This window comes from Rhinolophus ferrumequinum, chromosome 23 (genome assembly GCF_004115265.2).
Source record: "Rhinolophus ferrumequinum isolate MPI-CBG mRhiFer1 chromosome 23, mRhiFer1_v1.p, whole genome shotgun sequence".
Classification (NCBI taxonomy): Eukaryota; Metazoa; Chordata; class Mammalia; order Chiroptera; family Rhinolophidae; genus Rhinolophus; species Rhinolophus ferrumequinum.
In genome coordinates, this window is record NC_046306.1 from 40,183,563 (window position 1) to 40,205,993 (window position 22,431).

At 40.0% G+C, this 22,431-nt stretch overlaps 1 protein-coding gene across 5 annotated transcripts in view; it reads left to right on the forward strand.

Moving 5' to 3' along the window:
• Positions 1-22,431, forward strand: part of CFAP61 (cilia and flagella associated protein 61) — a 336,449-nt gene that overhangs the window by 20,516 nt on the left and 293,502 nt on the right. For all 5 annotated transcript variants that reach the window (XM_033094245.1, XM_033094247.1, XM_033094246.1 and 2 more), the window contains one exon: positions 17,055-17,187. In XM_033094245.1, the coding sequence (XP_032950136.1) occupies positions 17,055-17,187 (133 nt within the window). The remainder of the gene's footprint in view (positions 1-17,054; positions 17,188-22,431) is intronic.

The following is a 22,431-nucleotide window of genomic DNA, read 5'->3' on the forward strand; positions in this document are numbered from 1 at the left end:
AGAAGAGTTTTTCAAGTTGAAGTTCTTTAATATCAATGGCCCACATGTCATGCCCTGAAGTTCAGCAATCTAAAGCAGCCGACTGTGACAGATTCTATTTATCAAAGGTAGCCACAACACCATCTTCCACCCCACAAGCTCTCCTACAATGTGGCCTTGCCACTGCTCTCATCAAGAAGTAGGATCTGTGTCCCCTCTTTATCTGGGTGGATTGTGACTTTTTAAACCCACGTGGTAGAAGGGATGCTCTGTGATTTGTGAGTCTATAATCATTGTGCCTGGTTCTCTTGGAACTCTTACTCTGGAGAAAATGAGGGGAAGAACCCTCATGCACTGTTAGTGGGATTGCAAATTGGTGCAGACACTATGGAAAGCAGTTTGGAGATTCCTCAAAAAAATAAAAAATAGAAGTAACTTATGACCCAGCAATTCCATTCTGGGGTACTTATCCACAGGAATCCAAAATACTGATTTGTTCGCTGCACCTCTATGTTCACTGCAGCACTATTTACAATAGCCAAGATATGGAAACAACCAAAAGGCCCATCAATAGATGATTGGATAAAGAAATTGTGGTACATTTATAAAATGGAGTATTACTCTGCCATAAAAAAGAATGAAATCTTACCATTTGCAACATCATGGATGGACCTAGAGGGTATTATGCTAAGTTAAATAAGTCAGACTGAGAAAGACAAATACCATATGATCTTATATGTGGAATATGAAATACAAAATAAATGAACAAACAAAACAGAAACAAACTCAGATACAGAGAACAAACTCATGGTTAATAGATGGGAGGTGGGTTGTGTGAGAAAGGTGAAGGGACTAAGAAATACAAATTGGTAGTTACAAAATAGTCACAGGCATGTAAAGTACAGTGTAGGGAATATAGTTAATTATATTGTAAAAACTCTGTACAGTGTCAGATGGATACTAGACTATGGGGCGGATCACTTCATAAATTACGTAAACATGTAACCAGTATGCTATGCTCCTGAAACTTATGTAAAATAATATCGAATGTCAACTGCAATTTAAAAAAATATTTATAGGGATATAAAGTACAGCATAGGGAATATAGTCAATAGTATTGTAATAATTATGTACAGTGTCAGATGGGTGATAGACTTATTGGGGTTATCATTTTGTTAGGTATATAAATGTCTAACCACTATGTTGTTTTATTATACCTGAAACTAATAAAATGAAAGAAAGAAAGAAAGAAAGAAAGAAAGAAAGAAAGAAAGAAAGAAAGAAAGAAAAAAGGAAAGAAATATGGAAAAGAAGGAAAGAAATATGAAGAAAGAAGGAAGGAAAAGAAAGAGGGAGGGAAGGTCATTGGTTGCCTCTGGTAGAGAGAAGAGTGAGACTGAGAGGGGCATGTTGGAATTCTTGGGTGACAGCAATGTTCTGTAGATTGGGGTGTATACAATGGTCAAAACTCATCAAACCACATTCCTAATATCTATGCATTTTCGTATATGGTATTATACCTCAATGAAAAAAAACAATTTGAAGGAAAAAAAGCTTCACAGAGAAAGAGTGGCCTCTGAATCTGGTCAGAAAGGATGAGTCAGAGTTCAGTCAGAGGGACAGAATGAACAAAGGATGGAAGCAGGAAAGCACCTGGAATATGTATTAGCAGGCAGGTAGGCAGGCGTGGCTGCTGTTCAAGATATGGGGAGGAAGAGCAGATGCTAGATAGCAAAGGAAGAACTGTAAAGAGAAGGCTTTATCTTGGAACCAGCAGAGAGCACTGAAGAAGAAATGCATGATATGGGCTGTGTGTTCAAAGGTTTTCATGTGTTCAGTGCCTCATAGGGGAGGAGCACACAACAGTCTGGCCAAGAAATGATACCAGCTGTAATTTAGGCAGTGACAAAAAGATCCAGGCAGGGAATGGATCTGGGAAAATGCACAGATGCAAAGTAATGTTTGAGAGGGAAAGTGTTATTTGGATGGAGAAGTAAAGGATAAAAGTGGGTTAATGATGACTCAAGGTTTTGGGGAGATGGTGGATTCATCAGGTCAAAGTAGAAACAATAGCATTAGATGTACGAGAGAGTTGGAAATATAGGTACTTTCATGAATGAGATCATGAGAATAAAGGAGATTGTCTAGTTGCAGGGGAGATTTTAAAGTGAAAAAACAGAGGACGAGGGCAGAATATTGAAAGATGAAAATGAGCTATTAATGATAAGAAAGAAAACTGGAAGAGGAGAGGAGTTTTACAGAAGTCAAAGATTCTTAAGGTGACAAACGATGCAGGGAAATCGAATAATTTGAGTACACAAAAAACAGGTCATTGGGTTTGGAAATTTAAAAAGACAAAGATAAGGTGAATAAAATTGATGAACGTCTAGCCAAACTGACCAAGGGAAAAAAAAGAGAAGACAAATCCCCAATACCAGCAATAAAAGAGGTGATATCACTGCAGATCCTACAGACGTTAAAGGATAGGAGAATATCACAACAACTCCATATTTTTAAGTTTCCATAGAATGGGCCAAATCCTTGTAAAGCACAAACTACCAAAACCCATTTAAGAAAAATTAATAACTTGAATAATTCTATATCTACAGAGCATGCCAAACAATGTATACACATTTTAAGAAAGAAAGAAACTATTAAAATTGTAATACTCAATATATACTGATAACAAAAGATGAATACAAGTCACATTTGACTTCTGCAAGTACAAGAGGTGCTCAAAGTGGTTACCATCAGCATCCAGACACTTCTGATTATGGCGAACTACTGCTTGAGCAACGTTGACCAAAAAAGTGTCCACTTGTATACATTTTTTTGGCACCCCCCCAGTATTAAAGAAAAGTTAGGTGAAATTTGGATAAGAGGGAGGGGGCTGCCTGCCCTGACTTTGGCCTCACCTCTAGACTCCAGCTCCAACCCTGCTCCATCCTGATTTGCTTCTCCTCTTTATCTCTTGTTTTCATGGCTCTGAACTCTGCCATCCCCAGGATTTAGGCCTCAGCTTTCTTCCAGTCTCATCCCTTTGGCTTCTCTGTGCCAACCTTGGCCACTCAGTCACCAATGTTCTACCTCTGGCCCTTTGGTTTGGGGTCTGGTCTTGTCCCTCCTTGAAGGGCAGAGTTGGATATTTGTAATCAAATTTTAGTAATTTTGCTGAGTAATTTAGTAATTGAGCTGAGTAAATGAGAGGTAAGGAAGTTAAAGCAAGCACTGCTCTTTTTTTGTTTGTTTTCCTTTTTTTTTTATTACTCAGTACTCTAGAGAAATTTAGTGTTGAAGAAAACAATGAGAGGGAGGCAGATGTTGAACATTTTGCAAACAATATAAAGTGATTCCATTTTTACTCTTCATGTAGAGCATTTACTTTGCATTCTGAGACCCAGACAGCATGTGTATAAAAAAAGATTATCAAGGACTAGAATAAGTTCAGATACAAATTATCCATTTACTTTAGGACAAGAGAGAAAAAAATTCCCCATAGAAAATTATTTTTCTGTAGTTTCTTCTTATGCATAGCTTAATACTCACATTATAATTATCTTTATAAAACCTTTTTGATCATGATACAAATACAGAATACAAATACAAATACAGAAGCCAGACATATTCTGAAGAAAAAGAATTTTGTGAAATAACATTTCTAATTAATTCTCTCACACCTTTCAAATCCTCCATCCTGATTTATGAAGTTTCTCTTGTTAGTATCAGCACAGGTAAATAGACTCTCCTGCCCTTCAGGAAATTGCATTCTTTAAAGAAGTTTTATTATAAAAGTATTCACAAGTAGGCGGTTTTTAAATTATGTTACAAGACATTCCCATAAATGAATTGTTTAGGATTTTGTAAATAGTCTAACAATTGCTATACTTTTGTCTTTATTTCATTTAAAAATCTCAGTTTTTTCTGCCATTTGCTAATTAATTTGAGGGATGCATTCATTTAATAAAACGAATTATATTTTCAAATAGGAAAAAAGTAAAAATTACCCATTATTTTATCCTATGTGAATATAAAACTACACACACATGCAAATACATACGCGCATTCTTTCTCTACATACATAGTCATTATCATATGTTCCTTTTTTTTAAAATTAAAGTTTATTGGGGTGACAATTGTTAGTAAAGTTACATAGATTTCAAGTGTACAATTCTGTATTACATCATCTGTATATCACATTGTGTGCTCAGCACCCAGAGTCAGTTCTCTTTCCATCACCACATATTAGACCCTGTTTACTCTCTTCTACAGCCTCCCTCCCCCTTTTCCCTCTGGTAACCCCTAAACTATTGTCAATGTCTACGAGTTTTTGTCTTGTTCTTTTGTGGTTTTCAGTTTTATATACCACATATCAGTGCAATCATATGGTTCTCTACTTTTTCTGTCTGACTTGTTTCGCTTAGCATTATAATTTCAAGATCCATCCATGTTGTCACATCTGGTACTATTTCATCTTTTCTTACCGTCCAGTAGTATTCCATTGTGTATATATACCACAACTTCTTTATCCATTCATCTATCGAAGGACATTTTGGTGGTTTCCATGTCTTGGCCACTGTAAATAAAGTTGCAATGAACATTGGAGCACACATGTCTTTATGGATAAATGTTTTCAGAGTTTTTGGGTAGGTACCCAGGAGAGGGATTGCTGGGTCGTATGATAATTCTATTCTTAATTTTTTGAGGAACCTCCACACTGCCTTCCATAACGGCTGCACCAGTCTGCATTCCCACCAACAGTGTATGAGGGTTCCTTTTTCTCCACAGCCTCTCCAACACTCGTTACTATTTGTCTGGTTGATGATAGCCATTCTAACTGGTGTGAGGTGAAATCTCATTGTAGTTTTTATTTGCATTTCTCTGATGATTAGTGATATTAAACATTTTTCACATGTGTGTTAGCCATCTGTATGTCCTCTTTGGAGAAATATCTATTCAGGTTCTCTGCCCATTTTTTAATTGGATTGTTTGTTTTTTTGTTGTTGTGTTGTGTGAGTTCCTTATATGTTTTGGATAGTAGCCCCTTATCGGAGGCATTGTTTGCAAAAATCTTCTCCCATTTCGTTGGTTGCCTCTTTATTTTGTCAATGGTTTCTTTTGCTGTGCAGAAGCTTTTAAGTTTGATATAGTCCCACTCATTTATTTTAGCTTTTACTTCCCTTGCCTTTGGAGTCAAATTCATAAAATGCTCTTTGAACCCAAGGTCCATAAGTTTAGTACCTATATTTCCTTCTATGCATTTTTTTGTTTCAGGTGTTATGTTTAGGTTTTCATCCATTTTGAGTTAATTTTGGTACATGGTGACAGATAGCAGTCTAGTTTCATTCTTTTGCATGTGGCTTTCCAATTCTCCCAGCACCATTTATTGAAGAGGCTGTCTTTTCTTCCTTGTATGTTTTTGGCTCCTTGGTAGAAAATTATCTATCCATATTTATGTGGGTTTATTTCTGGGTTCTTAATTCTTTTCCATTGGTCTGTGTGTCTGTTTTTTGATTATTGTTTCCCTGTAGCACAAGCTGAAGTCAGTGAGTGTGATACCTCCAGCATTGGTTCTTTTTTCTAAGGATTGCTTTAGCTATTCGGGGTCTTTTGTGGTTCCATACAAATCTGATGATTTTTTTGTTCTATTTCTTTAAAAAATGCCATTGGGATTTTGATGGGGATTGCATTAAATCTGTATGTTGCTTTGGGTAATATGGTCATTTTAACTATGTTGATTCTTCCAATCCGGAACATGGAATCTCTTTCCATTGCTTTGTGTCTTCTTCAATTTAAAAAAAAAAATGTTGTGTAGTTTTCAGTGTATAGGTCTTTCACATTCTTGGTTAAGTGTATTCCTAGGTATTTTATTTTTTTTTGTTGAATCTCCAGAAGTTCTTTTTGGTTCTTTTAAAAAATTTCAATGTCTTTGGTAAAATGTTTATTTTGTTCTTTGGTTGTGTTTCTGAGTTCATTAAACTCCCTGTCTGTGTTTTCTTGCATCTCATTGAGTTTTTTAAGATCTTTAATTTTCTGTTATTTAAGTCACATATTTCCATGTCTTTAAGTTCATTTTCTGAAGACTTTTCAGTTTCTTTCTGAGCTGCTTGTATTTTAGTTATTCATGGCAGTTAGTGAATTATTGTTTCTCTTTTTAGGCATCTACAGGAGTGGGTTCTGCAACAGGTTGATAGGAAGAGGTCTTTCTTTAGCTTTCCAGTAAATGTTGGTAGAATGCTGTTTTCTCTCCGACTGCAGCTTTCTATTCTCTGTCACGCTATAGTGTTATATTTTCTCTGCACGGTTTCAGCTTCTCACACAATGGGGTGGGGGTTCCCTGGAAGGTGGTCTTCTCCTCTGTGAGCAGCTTGCCTGGGTCTCAGGGCACTGCCTTCGTGGGGGAATGTGGGGAGCTTCTGAAGTTCCAAAGGTCTTCCTTCACCAGTTTCAGGGCCAGTGTGTTTCGGTGGCTCTGTTTACCCCTGCAGAGATCTGCCCAGATAAGTGCGGGCAGGGGCGGGGTGGGTTGTGAGAGATGGGTCTGAGTAATGGTGGCGACCACCAGCATAGCCAATCCTGCACCCAAGGCTCTCTCCCCTTTGCCGGAACTAATTGGGCTGCGAGTCCATGGCTGCAGGACACAGTTCTCAGAACTGCAAATATTCTGTTCTTTTGATCTGACACTGCTACCATTCCGCTTCTAGCACTGGGCAGGTGGGGGTGAGGCGAGCTCAGGGAGGGTAAGGCGGGGAAGTCGGCTGGGCTCGGTGCCTATGCCTTCTCTCCTCTGCTTGGCAGTGAGGGCTTAAACCACCATTTTTACCCTTCTTCCCTCAGGTCTTTGCTCCGAGGTCTCTGCCTTGAGGGTGAGGTTCAGCCATGGTGTGTGCTGATCCCTCAGGCGGAACTGTAGGCCATAAGGAGAGCGCTAGCAATCCAAATTCTTCCCTCTCCCGTCACTGCAGTAGCTCCAGAATGCGGGGAGCTCTGAGCTCTTTCTGCACTTTGCGGCCAGCACTAGCCCGCATCTCCTCATTTCCCCCTTCCCACCTCCCCCGCTCACCCAGTTTGCCCACTTTTAGATGATTTCAATTGCTTGTCTCTTAGTTTTTCCTGTCTGCTGCGCAGGGAGTCCTTTGTAGAATTATAGCTGTTCAATTTGTTGTAAATTCCAGGGGAGATTTCAAGAGGCTCACCTCACACAGCTATTTTTATGAGGTAATCCTATCATATGTTCTTAAATTATATTTTTCACTTAATATAGCAGCTCATCATCTTTCCAGATAAATTTTATTTAGTGGCTGCATGGCATTTCATCATGTAGCTCTAATATAATTCATTTAATTAATGGAATTAATGAAATTAATTTTTGGAAATTTGTCCTCATTTTATTTTATAACAAGTAACACTGTGGTAAACAGCCTTGTACATATGTCTTCAAGTATGCATGCTATTTTTTCTATATTAGAGACACCTAGAAGTAGAATTTCTAGGTAGGAGTGTATCAAATACTAAGATTTAAAAATAAATCCTACCAGATTATCCAACCAAAATAATCATGTCAATTTATATTCTAACCAACAGAGTCCTGTTTTCTTATGTCCTCACCAATGCTGGATATTTTCAGTTATTAAAACTGTTTCTACTCTGTTAAAACAGTATTTTTTTTTAAATTTGCACTTATCTAAATATTTGTGGGTTTGAGTGCCATTTTACAGGTTCCATTTTTAATGAATAAAATAGTTGAACTTAAAATAATTTCTAGTTCAGAAATTATCTGGATGGATGATTAAATATGTATGTAAAAAAAAAGACTTCTTGGGGGAAGGTAGAGGGGAATAGGTTATAGGTGAGGGAGGCATATTTCCAAAAGTTTTTCTCTTTTTTTTACTAGTTTATTTCACTAGTTTATTATAAAAGGTTGTAACTCAGGAACAGTCAGATGGAAGAGCTATATAGGGCAAGGTATGGGCAAAGGGGCAGAGCCTCCATGCCCTCTCCAGGTTCACCACTTTCCCCAAAACTCCATGAGAGGTGTAATAAAAAATATGGTGAATGCTGCTGCTGAGTGCCCTCCAATGGAAAGGCAGGGATCTTCAATACACAGAGCTGCACATTGAATCTTAGTAACAGTGTGTGACAAATTTCAACTTGTTTTTGCAGTCAGTCAGGTGTGAGCTACGGTTGAGAGAAGGTGTGTTTTAAAGTGTGCCATAAATCATGGATCATGAACAATGCATTAACATGAAAAGTGCAAAAGTTTTCATCTTCCATCATGACAGTGCCTCCTTGTCACACATCACTTCTGGTATGGCAATTTCTGTCAAATAACATTATGGTGTGTCCTCATCTACCTTATTCACCGAATTTGGCACTGTGCGACTTCTGGCTCCTCTCCAAAGTCAAAATGACTATGAAAGGTAAACGTTTTGAGTTGATTCAGGACATTGAGGCAGCCACAAAAGTGCAAATAAAGATACTCACAGAAGAGGACTTCCAGAACTCTTTCAGAAAGTGGCAAGAACGATGAGATAAGTGTGTTTGAAGAGAGAAGGAGGATTTTGAGGGGAATTAATGGCAGTGTGTCTTTTACTGTAATAAATTTTTTTTATTTAAACATTCACTATAGTTTTTTATTACATCTCATATTCACCAACTGGGAGGCTCCATATTTTCTTAAAGTATACCAGATTTGAATATTGGGGACTGTCATTTTCTTGAGGAATTTCAAAGTTTAAGTACTTTCAACATAGATATTCAGAAAGACATTATGTAATAGAAAATTGTATGTAAGTCTAAAACTGAAACTGACATGTACAGAGGCAGCCTATGTAAAAATCACCTATTTCTTTCACTTTTTAGTAAGGAGACATCTTTGCTAATCTACTCACTGATGCCCCATTTGTCATTCAGGATGCTAGTAATCCTGTGGTAACTAGTAGTTGTGAGTTGGTTTTCTACCTTCTTTCCTTTGCATCCCACTCCCTCCTTTCCTTCTTTTGCCCGCTAAAACTTTAGTGTTATGGACTGTAGCCTTGAAGTAGACAAGGCCTACATGGCCTGTACTAAACCTTATTGATTACTTACTCTGAGGTTTTGCTTATTCAGCCTCTGATGGTGAAGTGTCCCTCTTGCCCAGCCCACAAAAAATCTGAAAGGAGAAAATCACAAGAGGAATAGTCCTGGTGACAAAGAGATGACAGTATATTGAGGAAGGGACATTTATAAAAAGACAATTGAGTGTATTGTAGTGAATTCATGAGGAAATTGTGACATGACAATTGATGCTTTTGCTTGCAGAAGGTGGAGAAATGTGACACATTTTAAGAAGCCTTCTGTCCAAAATGTTCAAATTCGAGTGCTGATACCTGCAGATGTAGAATTTCAGGTATCTGGAAAATGCACTTATGTGGACTATCTTCATCCTTAATAATGTAGGAAAATAGAAGACATTTCAAAACGTCAGGTGGGCATGGCTGTGCATCCCCTCAGTCCGCCTCATTTGTTTCCCCCACATTTATTTTCCAACATTTGTTTCATTAATAGTTACTTACACAAATAATGGTGAAGAACACAATTCTTAAGACACTAAACCAGTGTAGGGTTTAGGCATGTAATTATCCTTCCACCATTTACCTAGCAACATATTCAGAACCAGTGAATTAATGCTGTAATCCCCAATCCCATTTCTTTGATTTACCCATGTGGAAAATTGTGTGGTAATCTGCCCCCTACTTAGATACTAATTATTGAAGTTACTATTCTGTATTTTGCATAATGTCTGAAATGAAACATAGCTGCTTCTGGATACATCTATATAATCTATAGTGAGTGTGACTAATCATTGGTGGTGAATTTGAGATTTTCTCAGACTTAGAAACAATTGGAATGAACCTTCTGGGGGGAAAGAAACCTACCTTTTTCAAGTCCTCATGGGAGTGGAGTAAGAGTTACCAGACAAGGGTTATGCGCTGTCAGTCAGTGTTGTAAAGTGCAGTAGTCTCCCCTTATCTGTGGGGAATATGTCCCAAAACCCCCAGTGGATGCCTGAAACCAGGGATAGTACTGAACTCTATATATACTATGTGTTTTCCTATACATATACCTATTGTAAAGTTGAATTTATAAATTAGGCACAGTAAGAGATTAACAATGATAACATAATAAAATAGAAGTTATAACAATATATTATAGTAAAAGTTATATGACTATGTTCTCTCTCTCTCTCTGATAACCAATCTGATAACTGAGACTAAGTGACTAATGGGCAGGTAGTGTATACAGTATGGATACACTGGATAAAGATGATTATGCCCAGGGTGTGATGAAGTGGGACAGCAAGAGATTTCATCACGTTATTCAGAATGGCACACAATTTAAAACTTATGAATTGTTTATCTTTGGAATTTTTTATTTAATATTTTTGGACTTCAGTTGACTACAGGTAACTGAAACCATGGAAAGCACAACTGAGGACAAATGAGAGGAACTACTGTAACTATAATGGCATGGTGATAACAATGGTTAACCAAATTGGGTCAATGTTATTGCTATTTAAAATAGATGAAAGAAACTTAGGACTTTAAAATATAAAATTCGTGGTTTTTAAATACTAACTTTTCACCTCTTAAAGCAGTTATTTTTGGTAAGCATTTGATAGTCTCATGCTTTTTGGGAATCCACTTAAGCTTGACTTCTGAGCAATTTCATATAAATGGACATTCTGATGCTTAAGTTATGAATATCCTAAAGCATTCAAAAAGAAGAGGTAGAGCAATTTGGACTTGCACCATCAATCTTCTTGAGTCTTGGTACCCTGCTAATAGAATCTGGTTAACAATCCAACTGGAGCGATTGTGTACCAAGATAGACTTTTGGATCAGATCCTGTGGTATAAATGGAAGGGGCCTTTAATTGGCCTTGGATATACTTTGAAGTAATTAGGGTTTAAAATCCTTTATAACTTTTAAAATCATGACATTTTCCAAGGAGTATAAGCTAAATGGTTCCAAAGCCCATTTTAAAGTTCTAAAATGGAATATATAGTTTAGAAATGATGGATTTCATTTTCTTAAAGAAGACCACTAGAGGTCACAAGAGATCTTGGAAAGAGAAAGGTGTTTTATTTTACACATCTGAATAAAAAGAAAAATCTAGTTTGCACGATCTGTAGGTTCTCCTTCCCCAAGTTAAAACAGTGTTCAATGTGAAAGGTTTGTTTGGCCGTAATACACTGCGTTCTTTAGCACTACCTCTACATTGGATCCCCTATGAATTTTTTTCTTCAGTCATTGATTTCTTAAAACATACACACACATACACACTCTCAGGCTTGACAAAATATATAATACTTATGGCATTTAAAGTGACATCAGAATCACTTTTTCAACATTACATTTTTAAGTCTAGTAGTGAAATGCAAATCCTCTCTGAGTGTGGAAAATGCCATTTGATGGGAGAGAGGAGGCCCTGCCAACATTCTGAAGGCAGAGGTGGCCTGCTGCTGCTGTTACAGCCCTTCCGTGTGAACTTTCCGTCTGTGAACTTGGAACGGTTTCTTCGCTGGCAAGAAACATGCACGTCCTGCACTCAAAGGAAGTTGGCCTGGAGATTTTCCTCTAGGATTGTCATAATACGGAAGAGTGGTCAGGATGCTGAGACAGTAAAGCAGTCTTTGGGTCTGCCTATAACCAAGAGACCGTTTGAGACAGCTGGGAAAGTTCTGTGGGGTCCAGGTGTCACAATACTCCTTGAAAGCCTAGCTAACTGGCACAGTGAACGTGATGAGTGAGTTCTTTCTTGTCCCCACCTCCCAGAAAGCCAGTGAGACCCATCAGGTCCCTGTCATTCTTCATTTTATCTTCTCCTGGGTTTAGAGGACATCCATACCCCAAGTCCTCCCAAGGAGGACTCCCCTCCTTGGAAGGCTGTTGTTTTTTTTAAGGTTTGGATTTTACTCCATGTTCATCTGGCATGTTTTTCGGAATCTGATGGACATTTATGTGCCTGAGTGATCAATCAGACCTTTTGTTTCCTCCAAACAAGTCGAAATATTCTCTGATTACATGAACAAGTGCATTGTTGCCTCCTCCAGGCCATGTACTGAATGAAAGATATACAGGAATGTTGCTTTTCACTCTGAGAATGGTGTCATTCCCATTGTACTTCATGTTGATGAACTATAACCCTCCATAATCATCACCACTGGAACGCTGTTGGTGACAGGCTTGTGGCTCTGCTTTGCAGAACAGATTCATAGGGAGTTGTGGCTCTGCACCTGTCTGAATGGCAGGTGGTGCTCATCACCTCAGAGTGCTCGAATTTAAACATTTTATGGGATGAATTGTTTTTGGTAGCCGGGTGTTTTGTTTCTGTGTGGCTGGACTTTGTCATATGCCATTTGAGACTCTGTTAGGCTGATGTCATATTTTATCATTAGCACTAGGGCTGATGCAAGATCATAAATTATCAATTACCCCAAGGAATGCATTTAGCAGAACAAGTTCCACTTTATCCATTTTGAGGAAGGGCTAAGGGAGAGGCTCTTCAGAACTACACAATTTAGATGTTTTCTTCTTATTTTCCCAGAAGAATTAGTCTGAGGTATAATTATGGGTAACTTTGTTAATGGGCTGCTGAGGGCTCATGATTAGGCTTCAGTCCTTGGTCTCTCTGAACCTTTATTCCTGATTTTTAAATCTATGGGGTAATATTTTTGTGTCCATCATATAGAGAAAAGCCCATGGTACACAGTTTACTTTGGAGTTCCCTGGGTGGTAGCTGTCTTGATCCACTTTAAATGATTTGGATATTGAACTATTTTCCTATTATTTAAAATAATTATCTCTGTTACTAAATATTGGTATAGCATTTTATTTTGGCAAAATGTTTAGAAATGGATTTGTTGGCTATTCTCTCCTAGAATTTTTTTTCTTTTCTTTTCTTTTCTTTTCTTTTCTTTTCTTTTCTTTTCTTTTCTTTTCTTTTCTTTTCTTTTCTTTTCTTTTTACCAATTTCATTCCAGGATTCTTTACAAACCAAAGCCACCTGTTAGCACCCTTTTGGCAGGTTGCTAAGTGGGGAAGTGAGTGGTTTCTGGAATGCAGTGTGGCGTTCTAGGCTCTTTCAGCCAGGGTCCTGTGTGCTCAGGTAGAGCCAGCTGGTGGGGGTTTCCAGGTGGTGTGGCCGTGACAGGGGTATATGAAATCTCCCCAAAGCAAATGCTGCTGAGGGCTTACTTCCTGCCAGAGGGTGAAGTTAAGGGTGTCCCTTGTATCACCACCTTGAACCCTCCACTCTGTCCTTTTGCCCATGAGAAATCAAGGCTTAACACTCAAGTGACTGGGCAGACTTCTCAGGAAGTACAGTCAGAGAACAAGTAGAGGGACTGTGGGCCCACTCCCCAGATATGCCCTCAGGCCACATGTCCCTCACCTGGAAAACAGTCTTAGCGATGGCACCACTCATCACTGTCAGTGCATGTGGGACACTGGACGAGGTCCTGGCACATGGTAAGGCTCCATATTGGCTGTCATGGTTGTACCTACACTGCTGGGTGTGCAGATGTCAAAGGTCAACAACGCCAGATACTGGTGAAAGTGGTAAGGACATATTTTAATCAATAATTATTGCAATAGGAAAAAAAGTCCAGCCTGAACTGAATTCAACTTCAATTTGTACAAAGGTGACTAGGAATTTTGAAGGGAGAATGAGGGAGCAGGTAGGTGTGTGAGTGAGAAGGGGCTCAATAGAGTCAGGGAAGTGAAAAATTATAAAAAGTGGGAAGGGGGGATTGGTCCATGTGAAACCCATCTGAATTTGTTAACTGGTGCTTATTGAAGTTAGGCTCCTACCCTCCCACGGAGACTGGGAGACAGGCCCTATCCTCAGGTGTTGGCTGGAACAAACTAGAAATTCTTTTGGCAGCCTTAAGCTTTCTCAGGAAGGCACTTTAAGGGAGGCTAGGGTCATCCTAGGGAGGTGACCTTGAGCTGTTAGAAAATGTGTTTGTTCAAGTCTTTATAGCTCAAGATTGAGGCCCAGTCAAGAAGAGGGCTCAGAGTATCCTGGCTAGAGTTTAGTCAAAGAGAGAGTCTTTGTGACAGAAAAGCACAGAACTTCCTTTGTGTCCTCAAAGAGCCCTTCATTGACATTAATACCAGAAGTGGACAATAAGTATCCCGTAATGACCCTGCCATTGGGTTTCTAGGAAAGGAGGCTGAGAATATGAGCCCCTGGAAGGTAGAGGGTATAGGTGATCCTTTAAAGATGGTAGAATTTGGAACAAGTGAGGTGGTCACAGCACTGGATAGGAAAAGAGGTAGAAGGAAGGAAATTGGGAGGTCCCCTTCTAGGGACAACAAGCAGATCAACTTGTGTCTTTGTTGGTGATAAGGCTGGAAAGATGGAGGCCTTAACATGAGGCTAAGGGCTCTGTGTTTATCTCAGAAACGGGGCTGGTAGAAACTTTCGAGTAAGGGAACGAGGTGAAGAAAGCAGGGTTTTAAACAAATTAGTGCTAGGGGTGGAATGGGAGAGTTTATACCTGCAATGTCCAATGGGCAACTGGTACAACGATTCAAGCTTTTGTAGTGATAACCTCTTCCATTCCGTGCATTGATTATAAAATTGTTCTCATTGACACTTCCTACCTAAGTAATAATAATGTTAATAATAACATGTCACACATTATTATCTTAACATTAACTGTCTTTATTACAGGTCAGAAAACTGGCGTAGAGAGGTTAAATGACTTTGCCCAGGGTTACAGCTGTTAAATCCGGACACAGTCACCTGGCTTCCCAGCCCAGACTGACCACTACACTGTATTGTTTCTTTCCAATCTTTTCAAAAGAGCGCTATGACCCTTGAGGCATTTATTGTGAAGCCTCAGTGTACCTGGCCACAGGTGGCCCCTGGTAGCTCTCAAACTGATAACATACACATCAAAATAGATAGACAAGTGATCAGGACTATTTAAAAAACAATTAGTGCAGAGCTGAAATAGCTTGTGAAATGGCTAGGGCACCAGAGTACAGTCATGTTCATCCTAAAAACACAGTTGGTTTTTGTTTCTGGTTCCATGTTGTAGACTCACCACTAGAGAATTCCTCTAATTCCCTGGCATGTGGAATAAACTGTTGGGTGACATCATAATTAGGTTGATAATATAACAAGTAAATATCCTGGTTGCCTGGATAAGGACCCCCTACTGTCACTCCTTTCAGAGACTGTTGACAAAAGGTTAAGAATAAACTTCAACCCAGGGAGTTATGTTTAATCCCCTTGGTTGTCATCTTCTATGTGTGTGTGAGTGTGTGTGTGTGTGTGTGTGTGTGTGTGGGTTTTCCTTCTTGTGTGATGATCTGTTGGCTAGCTCTCTCCTTAGCTGTGAGGTTTCATAGGGCAGAGACCTAGTTCCTCAAACATATATTTTTTTTCATCAAGGTTCTTATTATTGATGAAAACCCAACATCATTCCAACAGATGGGCCTGTGTCACCAGAGGTAAAGGTTTCATCCTGAGAGTAGCGTAGAGATTTTCATCCAGAGTATATGGGGTTGTCCAGTTTAACGCATTTAGATTTGGGGATTGAAACTGTGGCAAGATCAGGGGATCTCATCCAGCATGGCTGGCGACGAGCCACAGTGTTGACCATTGGCCTTTGAGCCAGTCTCTCCTCTCAATTGTTTTGCTTGTGTTCGTGCTTCCTGCTACCAATTTGCAAAAGGAGTGTCAAATTAAAGGAAGATTTTTGAAGTGCATTGTTGGCTTCGTGTAGATGTGATGGCAGGGGTTAAGTCAGCTGACCTGAGTTCATAACGTGGCTCTGCTGCCAACTGTGTCTCCCTCTCAGGCAAAGCATTCCATCATCCCCATGAGCCTTGCTGTCCTCCATCTGCAAAGTGAATATGGTGCCTACCTCCTAAGGTTGATATGATAATTTGGATAAAACCCTGAGCTTTATATACATGCTAATCACTCACTAGATGGAGCTACTATTAATATCAAAGAGAACATAATAGAAGATAGAGTGGGATGATGAAGACAACATAGTAATGAAAGAAAGGTGTGGTGTGGGGTGGGGTAAAATTTAGTAGCCAAATTAGGTATGCTACAAAAAAAATAATACAAATGTGGAACATTTTAATAAGAAAAGTACTAGGAAAAAATGTAAGAGCATCCGAGACAGGTAAAATAGAAGACAAAATGTGACTGAGAATGTACTAAAAATAAGAATGTTAAATATGGCAGCAAAATAGATACAAAGGTCAGTATCACCATGCTGCTGTAAACCTGGTTCTGGGGTCCTCCCCCCCCACACACCACACTGGTTGCCAAAGTCGCAGTAGAGAATGGAGATTTGATATGGATATCCGCATGATGGTGAGAAGAACATCATTACCTTTAAATCAGCATTTCCCTCTCCGTGGGAAGTGTAGCGATATCTCAGGAATAAAGGATACCATGGGACAGTGTTGGAGAAATGCATAAACAAGGTTAGAATTCTTTATTGTGGTGCTTCTCAGAGTCTTTAATATATAACTGCGACACTCCAGGAGGGGAGCTGTAATAAGAAATTGTTTTTAGACAGTGGAATTCTTTTGGAGAGAGGAAAGGGATGCTGGGGAAAATGTCATAGAAGTAGTCTTCTTTAGAACATATTTGGGCAATGCTGTCCCCAGCTTCTTATCCTTTGGTTCATGACAAATGCTGCCCCACATTTCACACCCAAACATGTTGAGTGTGTTCTTTCTGCCTGGAATTTTCCTCCCCTAGGTCTTGACATAGCTTCCTCCCCTTTCGTCATTCAGGTCTCAAATCTGATGTCCCTCCTCAGAGAGGTCTTCCCTGACCACTTAACCCCACCATTCTCCATCCCGAAGCACTTAGCACTATTTGAAATGTTCAAAGTGATGTATTTGTTACATTTTTATTGTCTGTTTCTCCTATTAGCGTGTAAGTTCATTTTGTGAGCATGTTGCTGTATTATTCCTGGAGTTTAGAACAGTGTTTGGCACATAGTAGATGCTCCATTCAAGGAATGAACACTGAACTTAAGCCTTTTTGTTAAACAGGGTAGAAGATCATGATGATCTCATGCCAATATTTATGCACCATAACACATTTCTGAAAGCAACTTACGGCGATTACTTCCTGGCTGAACTAATAGAAGCCCAAGATGAAGAAAACCATGCTGTCGTGTGTGAGGTTGGTGATTAACCCACATAGGGATACGCTTATGAGAGAAAGGAGAGAAGTAAGCCACGTTGCTCCTTTTTCACCCAGCGCCCCTGGGGTTGCCATCTCCTGCCCTTTCCCTGTGCCCTTCCAGGTGGCATGCCAGTCCAGCGTCCAAGCTGTGGCATTACCCCCCTTCCCAGTGTTAACTGGCTTTAGGTTTTTAGGTTTTTGTGAGGTCCTCTCAGATGTCTAGGCTGCTGTAGATTCTTTGCCTGTCTCTGGAGGTAGGGGTTAGAGTTAGGGTGAGGGGAAAAGATCCTCGAGGGGTGACGACAGGTGATTTTTGAAACCCCAAGATCCTAGAGACCAGAAGTTACAAACCAACATCCTGCTGGCAGATGGATTTTTTTTTTTGACTTGGAAAGTAATTTTTAATTTTTTGTTTTACAAGATTTCACAATTATAGAAACTTATAAGCACCCCAATTCCCTAAATGTTAACATTTTACCATATTTGCTTTATCATTGTCTTTGCTTGCTCTCTCTCTCTAATATATTTATCTATATACCATGTTTTCCCAAAAATAAGACCTAGCCGGACAATCAAATAAGACCTGTCTGGCTAGGTCTTATTTTCGGGGAAACACAGTATACATAGATAAATATATATTACATATATTTATATATTTTTAATGAACCATTTAAGAGTAAGCTGCAGATGTAATGCTCCTTTACCACTAAATACGTCAGTGTATATTTCCTAAAAACAAGGATGTTCTCATATAACTGTTGTACAATGATCAAGTCAAGCAGTTTCAATTCTTACAATCCTATTATCTAATATATAGACCTTATTCAGATTTTACTGACAGTCCTGATAGTGTCCTTTATAGCAAAAGTAAATCCAGATCATTCATTGCGCTCAAGTGCCATGTGTCTTCAGGCTCTTGTAATCTGGAACAACTTCCTAGTCTGTTTTTGTTTGTCATGATGATGACAGTTTTGAAGAGCACAAATCAGTTATTTTTTGGAATGTTTCTCAGTTTGGATTTGTCCAATGTTTTCTCATGATTTGACTTTGGTTATTATGATTAGATTTTGTTTTATTAATGGAATTTCTAGCTTTTCTGGAAAAATCAGGATTGTGTATTGGGTTTGCTTTCTGCAGGGCCCTAGTGAGTTGGAGCTTTGGAGAGGCTGCCACTGCAGGTAGTTCAGGTGTTCTCTAGCCCACTCCTGTTCCCACTGTGACCCAGGGCTTCACGACCCTACAGGCCATCTTCCCTAATTTGTATCAGCCTGGCCCTGTGAGCCTATCAGTTGTGACCACTGACTCAGGATATGCCCTACAAGTGTCCTGATTGCAGTGTCCATACAAGGAAGGCTTTACTAAGACTGGAGGTAGCGATGGGAGTAAAGAAAAATGAAACACACATTCTCTGGTTTGCCAGCTGTAGACCCAAAGGTCCACACCTAAGGGAAAGGGTGAAAAGGGGCAAAAAATAGAACTGGCAAGCTACTAGCTTTAGTGTGTTTCAGCCCAGAGCAGTGAACAAGCTGACTCAGGACCCCAGGTGGCTGGTGTGAGCTACTCTGAAACTCTTGAGACTATCTCCCATCCTTGTCCCACGCCTGGAGGCATTCACAGAGGCACACTTCACCCTTACAGAATTTTAGGGAACAGTGGATTTCTTTGCATTTGCCCCCACAGGATTTGATAATAAAAGTCCTAATTTTGATACCTAAACGTAAGTGTATTGAGGTATCTTTAGGCCTTTATATTACTTTGAGCCTGCTAAAATAGGCCTTCCTGAAAAATACCATGATGGCACTATACCTCATGCCACTCCATCTGAAGCTTTGGGAATTGTTAAGAACTGAAAATACTGAAATAGAGATATTCAGGGGGTCTGCCCAGTGGTATGGAAAAATTGTCTGACTGAAAAAAATAGACTGTTAGCACTTTAGGGTCATTAGGGAATGTGTGGTGACTGTTCAGCTTTAGGAAAGATGGGACTCTGACCATGTGCTACAAGAAATGTGAGGAAGAGAGAAAGTCCAAGATGGTGGAATAGGTAAACTCTGTGTCTGCCACCTCCCATGATCATATTATAATTACAAATAAATAATAGAACAGTCAGCCTCGAGTCATCTGAAGACTACCTCAACAGAACCCTTATAATTAAGGATATAAAGAAGAGACCAGTCGAGACTGGTAGGAGGGAAGGAGACATGAAACAAGCTGACCCCAAACCCATGGACAGTGGTTGAGCACTGGGAAGGACACCTCAGCAGTGGAGATCCATCTGGAAGAGTGAAGGGTCCATCCCCACACCAGGCTCCCCAACCCAGGGGTCTTGTGCTGGGAAGGAGTCCCCACAACATGTGGCTGTGAAAAATCAATGAGGATCTATCTATTCCAGTGAGAGAGAAGGCAGCTGGAAACCTGGACATCCTATAAAAGGCCCGTGCACAGACTTACTCGCTTGAAAGCACTCATCCTGGGCTCCGATGGAGGGGATGCAAATTGAGAGACGCCAGAGACGTACAGGGAAAGACGGAGTTGTGTGGCTTCAGGGTGAGGACTAGAGTGACAGCTGCCGTTATCTCTATGTGGAGCCCACCTCATAGGTAACCTATGGGGGGGGAGGCGCCATCTTTCCTGTATTGAACCCTCCCCCACAGGGTCAAATCTCAGACTGCGTTGGTCTAATAAAATCTGTGTGTGCCTGATCTTGGTGACACCCTGGGACCCCACCCTGCCCACTTAGTGTGGCATCGCCCTGGGCACTCTTAGCACCTAGGCAGTCATCTCACACAACATGCTGTGGGAGGCTTCTAGAACAAAGGACATCCCACGGAAGCCTGGGAAACTTGGGGACAGTGAGCAGCCCCAGCTTGTGCTGCAGCCTTTCTGCCATGGCTCTCGGAAATCTAAGGGCCCAAGGCAAGTGGTGGCAGGTTGTAGTTTTCTCTGGTCATTTTGCAAAGTGGCCACAGGCTCTGCACTGGCACAAGAACTGAACATACATTAACTTTGTGAAAAGTCACTGGGCTGCACCCCAGTGACTCCCTGAGACCCCACCCCACCCAACTCAGGTGGCATCGCTGGAGGCACTATCAACACCAGGTCAACCAGAGAGGCCTGCACACCTCATTCAGCAGCTAAGCCTTGTGGCCAACCCGCAGGTGGCAGCAGACCTGGGGTTGGCCTTGGCTGTTTGCTAAGCTGCACCAGGCCTGATACTGGTGGCAGTCGGCCTTGGTTCACAGCAAGGCCACCCCACATGCCTTCAGTTCCAGTACAGGTAGCAACCAACTGCCTATAGCTTTGTAGCTCCTACCAGGTAGCTGGGGCCAATTAGAAGCAAGGCTAAAACTAGCCTACATGAAACTAGCCTGCATGCCCCTCCCAAGAGGCACCAGAAACAACACACCAGAGGCTGACCTCAGACCATACCAGAGCATTACCTGATTAGCCACACAAGTGGTACAACCAAAGGGTGGTCTCAACAGGTACAAGGATGCACTGGGTCAAATACCACTCTGAGGCATCAGCTCCACACAGCATACTGTGGGCATAGTCAATCCTCACAGTCAGCCTGAGAGTCAATCTCAACCACTGACATGCCAAAAGAAATCCTAGCTCAACTACAACAGGAAAATACAAACACCACACACAAGGGATACTCCTGGAACACGCACAGGTGATCAGGGAGATTGCACCACTGAACCATGCAGGCCACCTACTATATAAGGCCACCAGGCAAAGACTGAGAGACATATGAGATCTACCTAATTCATAGAAGCAAGTAGAGAGGCAACCAGAATGAGGAAAAAATGAAACATGTCCCAAATGAAAGAACAGGAGAAAACTTCCAGGAAAAAAAACAAAAAAAACAAAAAACTAAATGAAATGGAGGCCACCAACCTACCAGAGACACAGTTTAAAATACTTGTTATAAAAATGCTTAAGGAACTTAGTCAGAACTTCAACAAAGAGATGGTAAGCATAAAGAAGGACATAGAAACCATGAAAAAGAACCAGGCAGAAATGAATATGATAACTGAAATGAAAAATACACTAGAAGGAATCAATGCCAGATTAGATGAAGCAGAGGATTGAATCAGCGATTTAGAAGACAAGGTAGCAGAAAAAAACCCATTTGGGACAATGAAAAGAAAAAGGAATTTTAAAAAATGAGATAGTTTAAGGGACCTCTGGGACAACATCAAGCATAACAACATTCACATCATAGGAGAAAAGAAGGAGCAAGGGATCGAGAACTTATTTGAAGAAATAATGACTGAAAACTTCCCTAACCTGGTGAAGGAAATAGACATTCAAAGCCAGGAAATGCAGAGTCCCAAACAAGATGAACCCAAAGAGGCCGACACCAAGACAAATCATAATTAAAATGTCAACAGTTAAAGACAAAGAGAGAATCCTAAAATCAATAAGGGAAAGACAGGTAGTTATTTACAGGGGAGCTCCCAATGACCATCAGCTGATTTTTCAACAGAAACTTTGCAGGCGAAGGGAGTGGAGGGAAATATTCAAAGTGATGAAAAGTAAGTTCCTACAACCAAGATTATCCAGCAAGGCTAACATTTAAAACTGAAGGAGAGATAAAGATCTTCCCAGACCAAAATGCTAAAAGAATTCATTACCACCAAGCCAGTATTATAAGAAATGTTAAAGGGACTTCTTTAAGAGGAAGAGAGAAATTAAACAAACAAAGAAAAAAAGATAAAAAATATGAATAATAAAGTGGCAATAACTATATACTATCATTAATCACTTTAAATGCAAATGGATTAAATGCTCCAATCAAAAGACATGGGGTAGCTGAATGGTTAAGAAAATAAGACCCATACAGGTGCTGTCTACAAGAGACCCACCTCAGATTGAAAGACACACAAAGGCTGAAAGGAAAGGGATGGAAAAAGATATTTCATGCAAATGGAAATTTAAAATGTTCTGGGTTAGCAATACTAATACCAGACAAAATAGACTTTAAAACAAAGTTTATAATAAGAGACAAACAAGGACATTACACAATGATAAAGGGAACAGTTCACCTAGAGAACATTACCCTAGTAAACATCTATGTATTGGAGCACCTAAATATGTATATAAAACAAATATTGACCAACATAAAGGGAGAAATAGACAGTAATACAATCAATGGGACTTTAACAGCCCATTGACACCAATGGACAGATCTTCACAAGAAACCAGCGGCCTTAAATGACATACTACACCAGATGG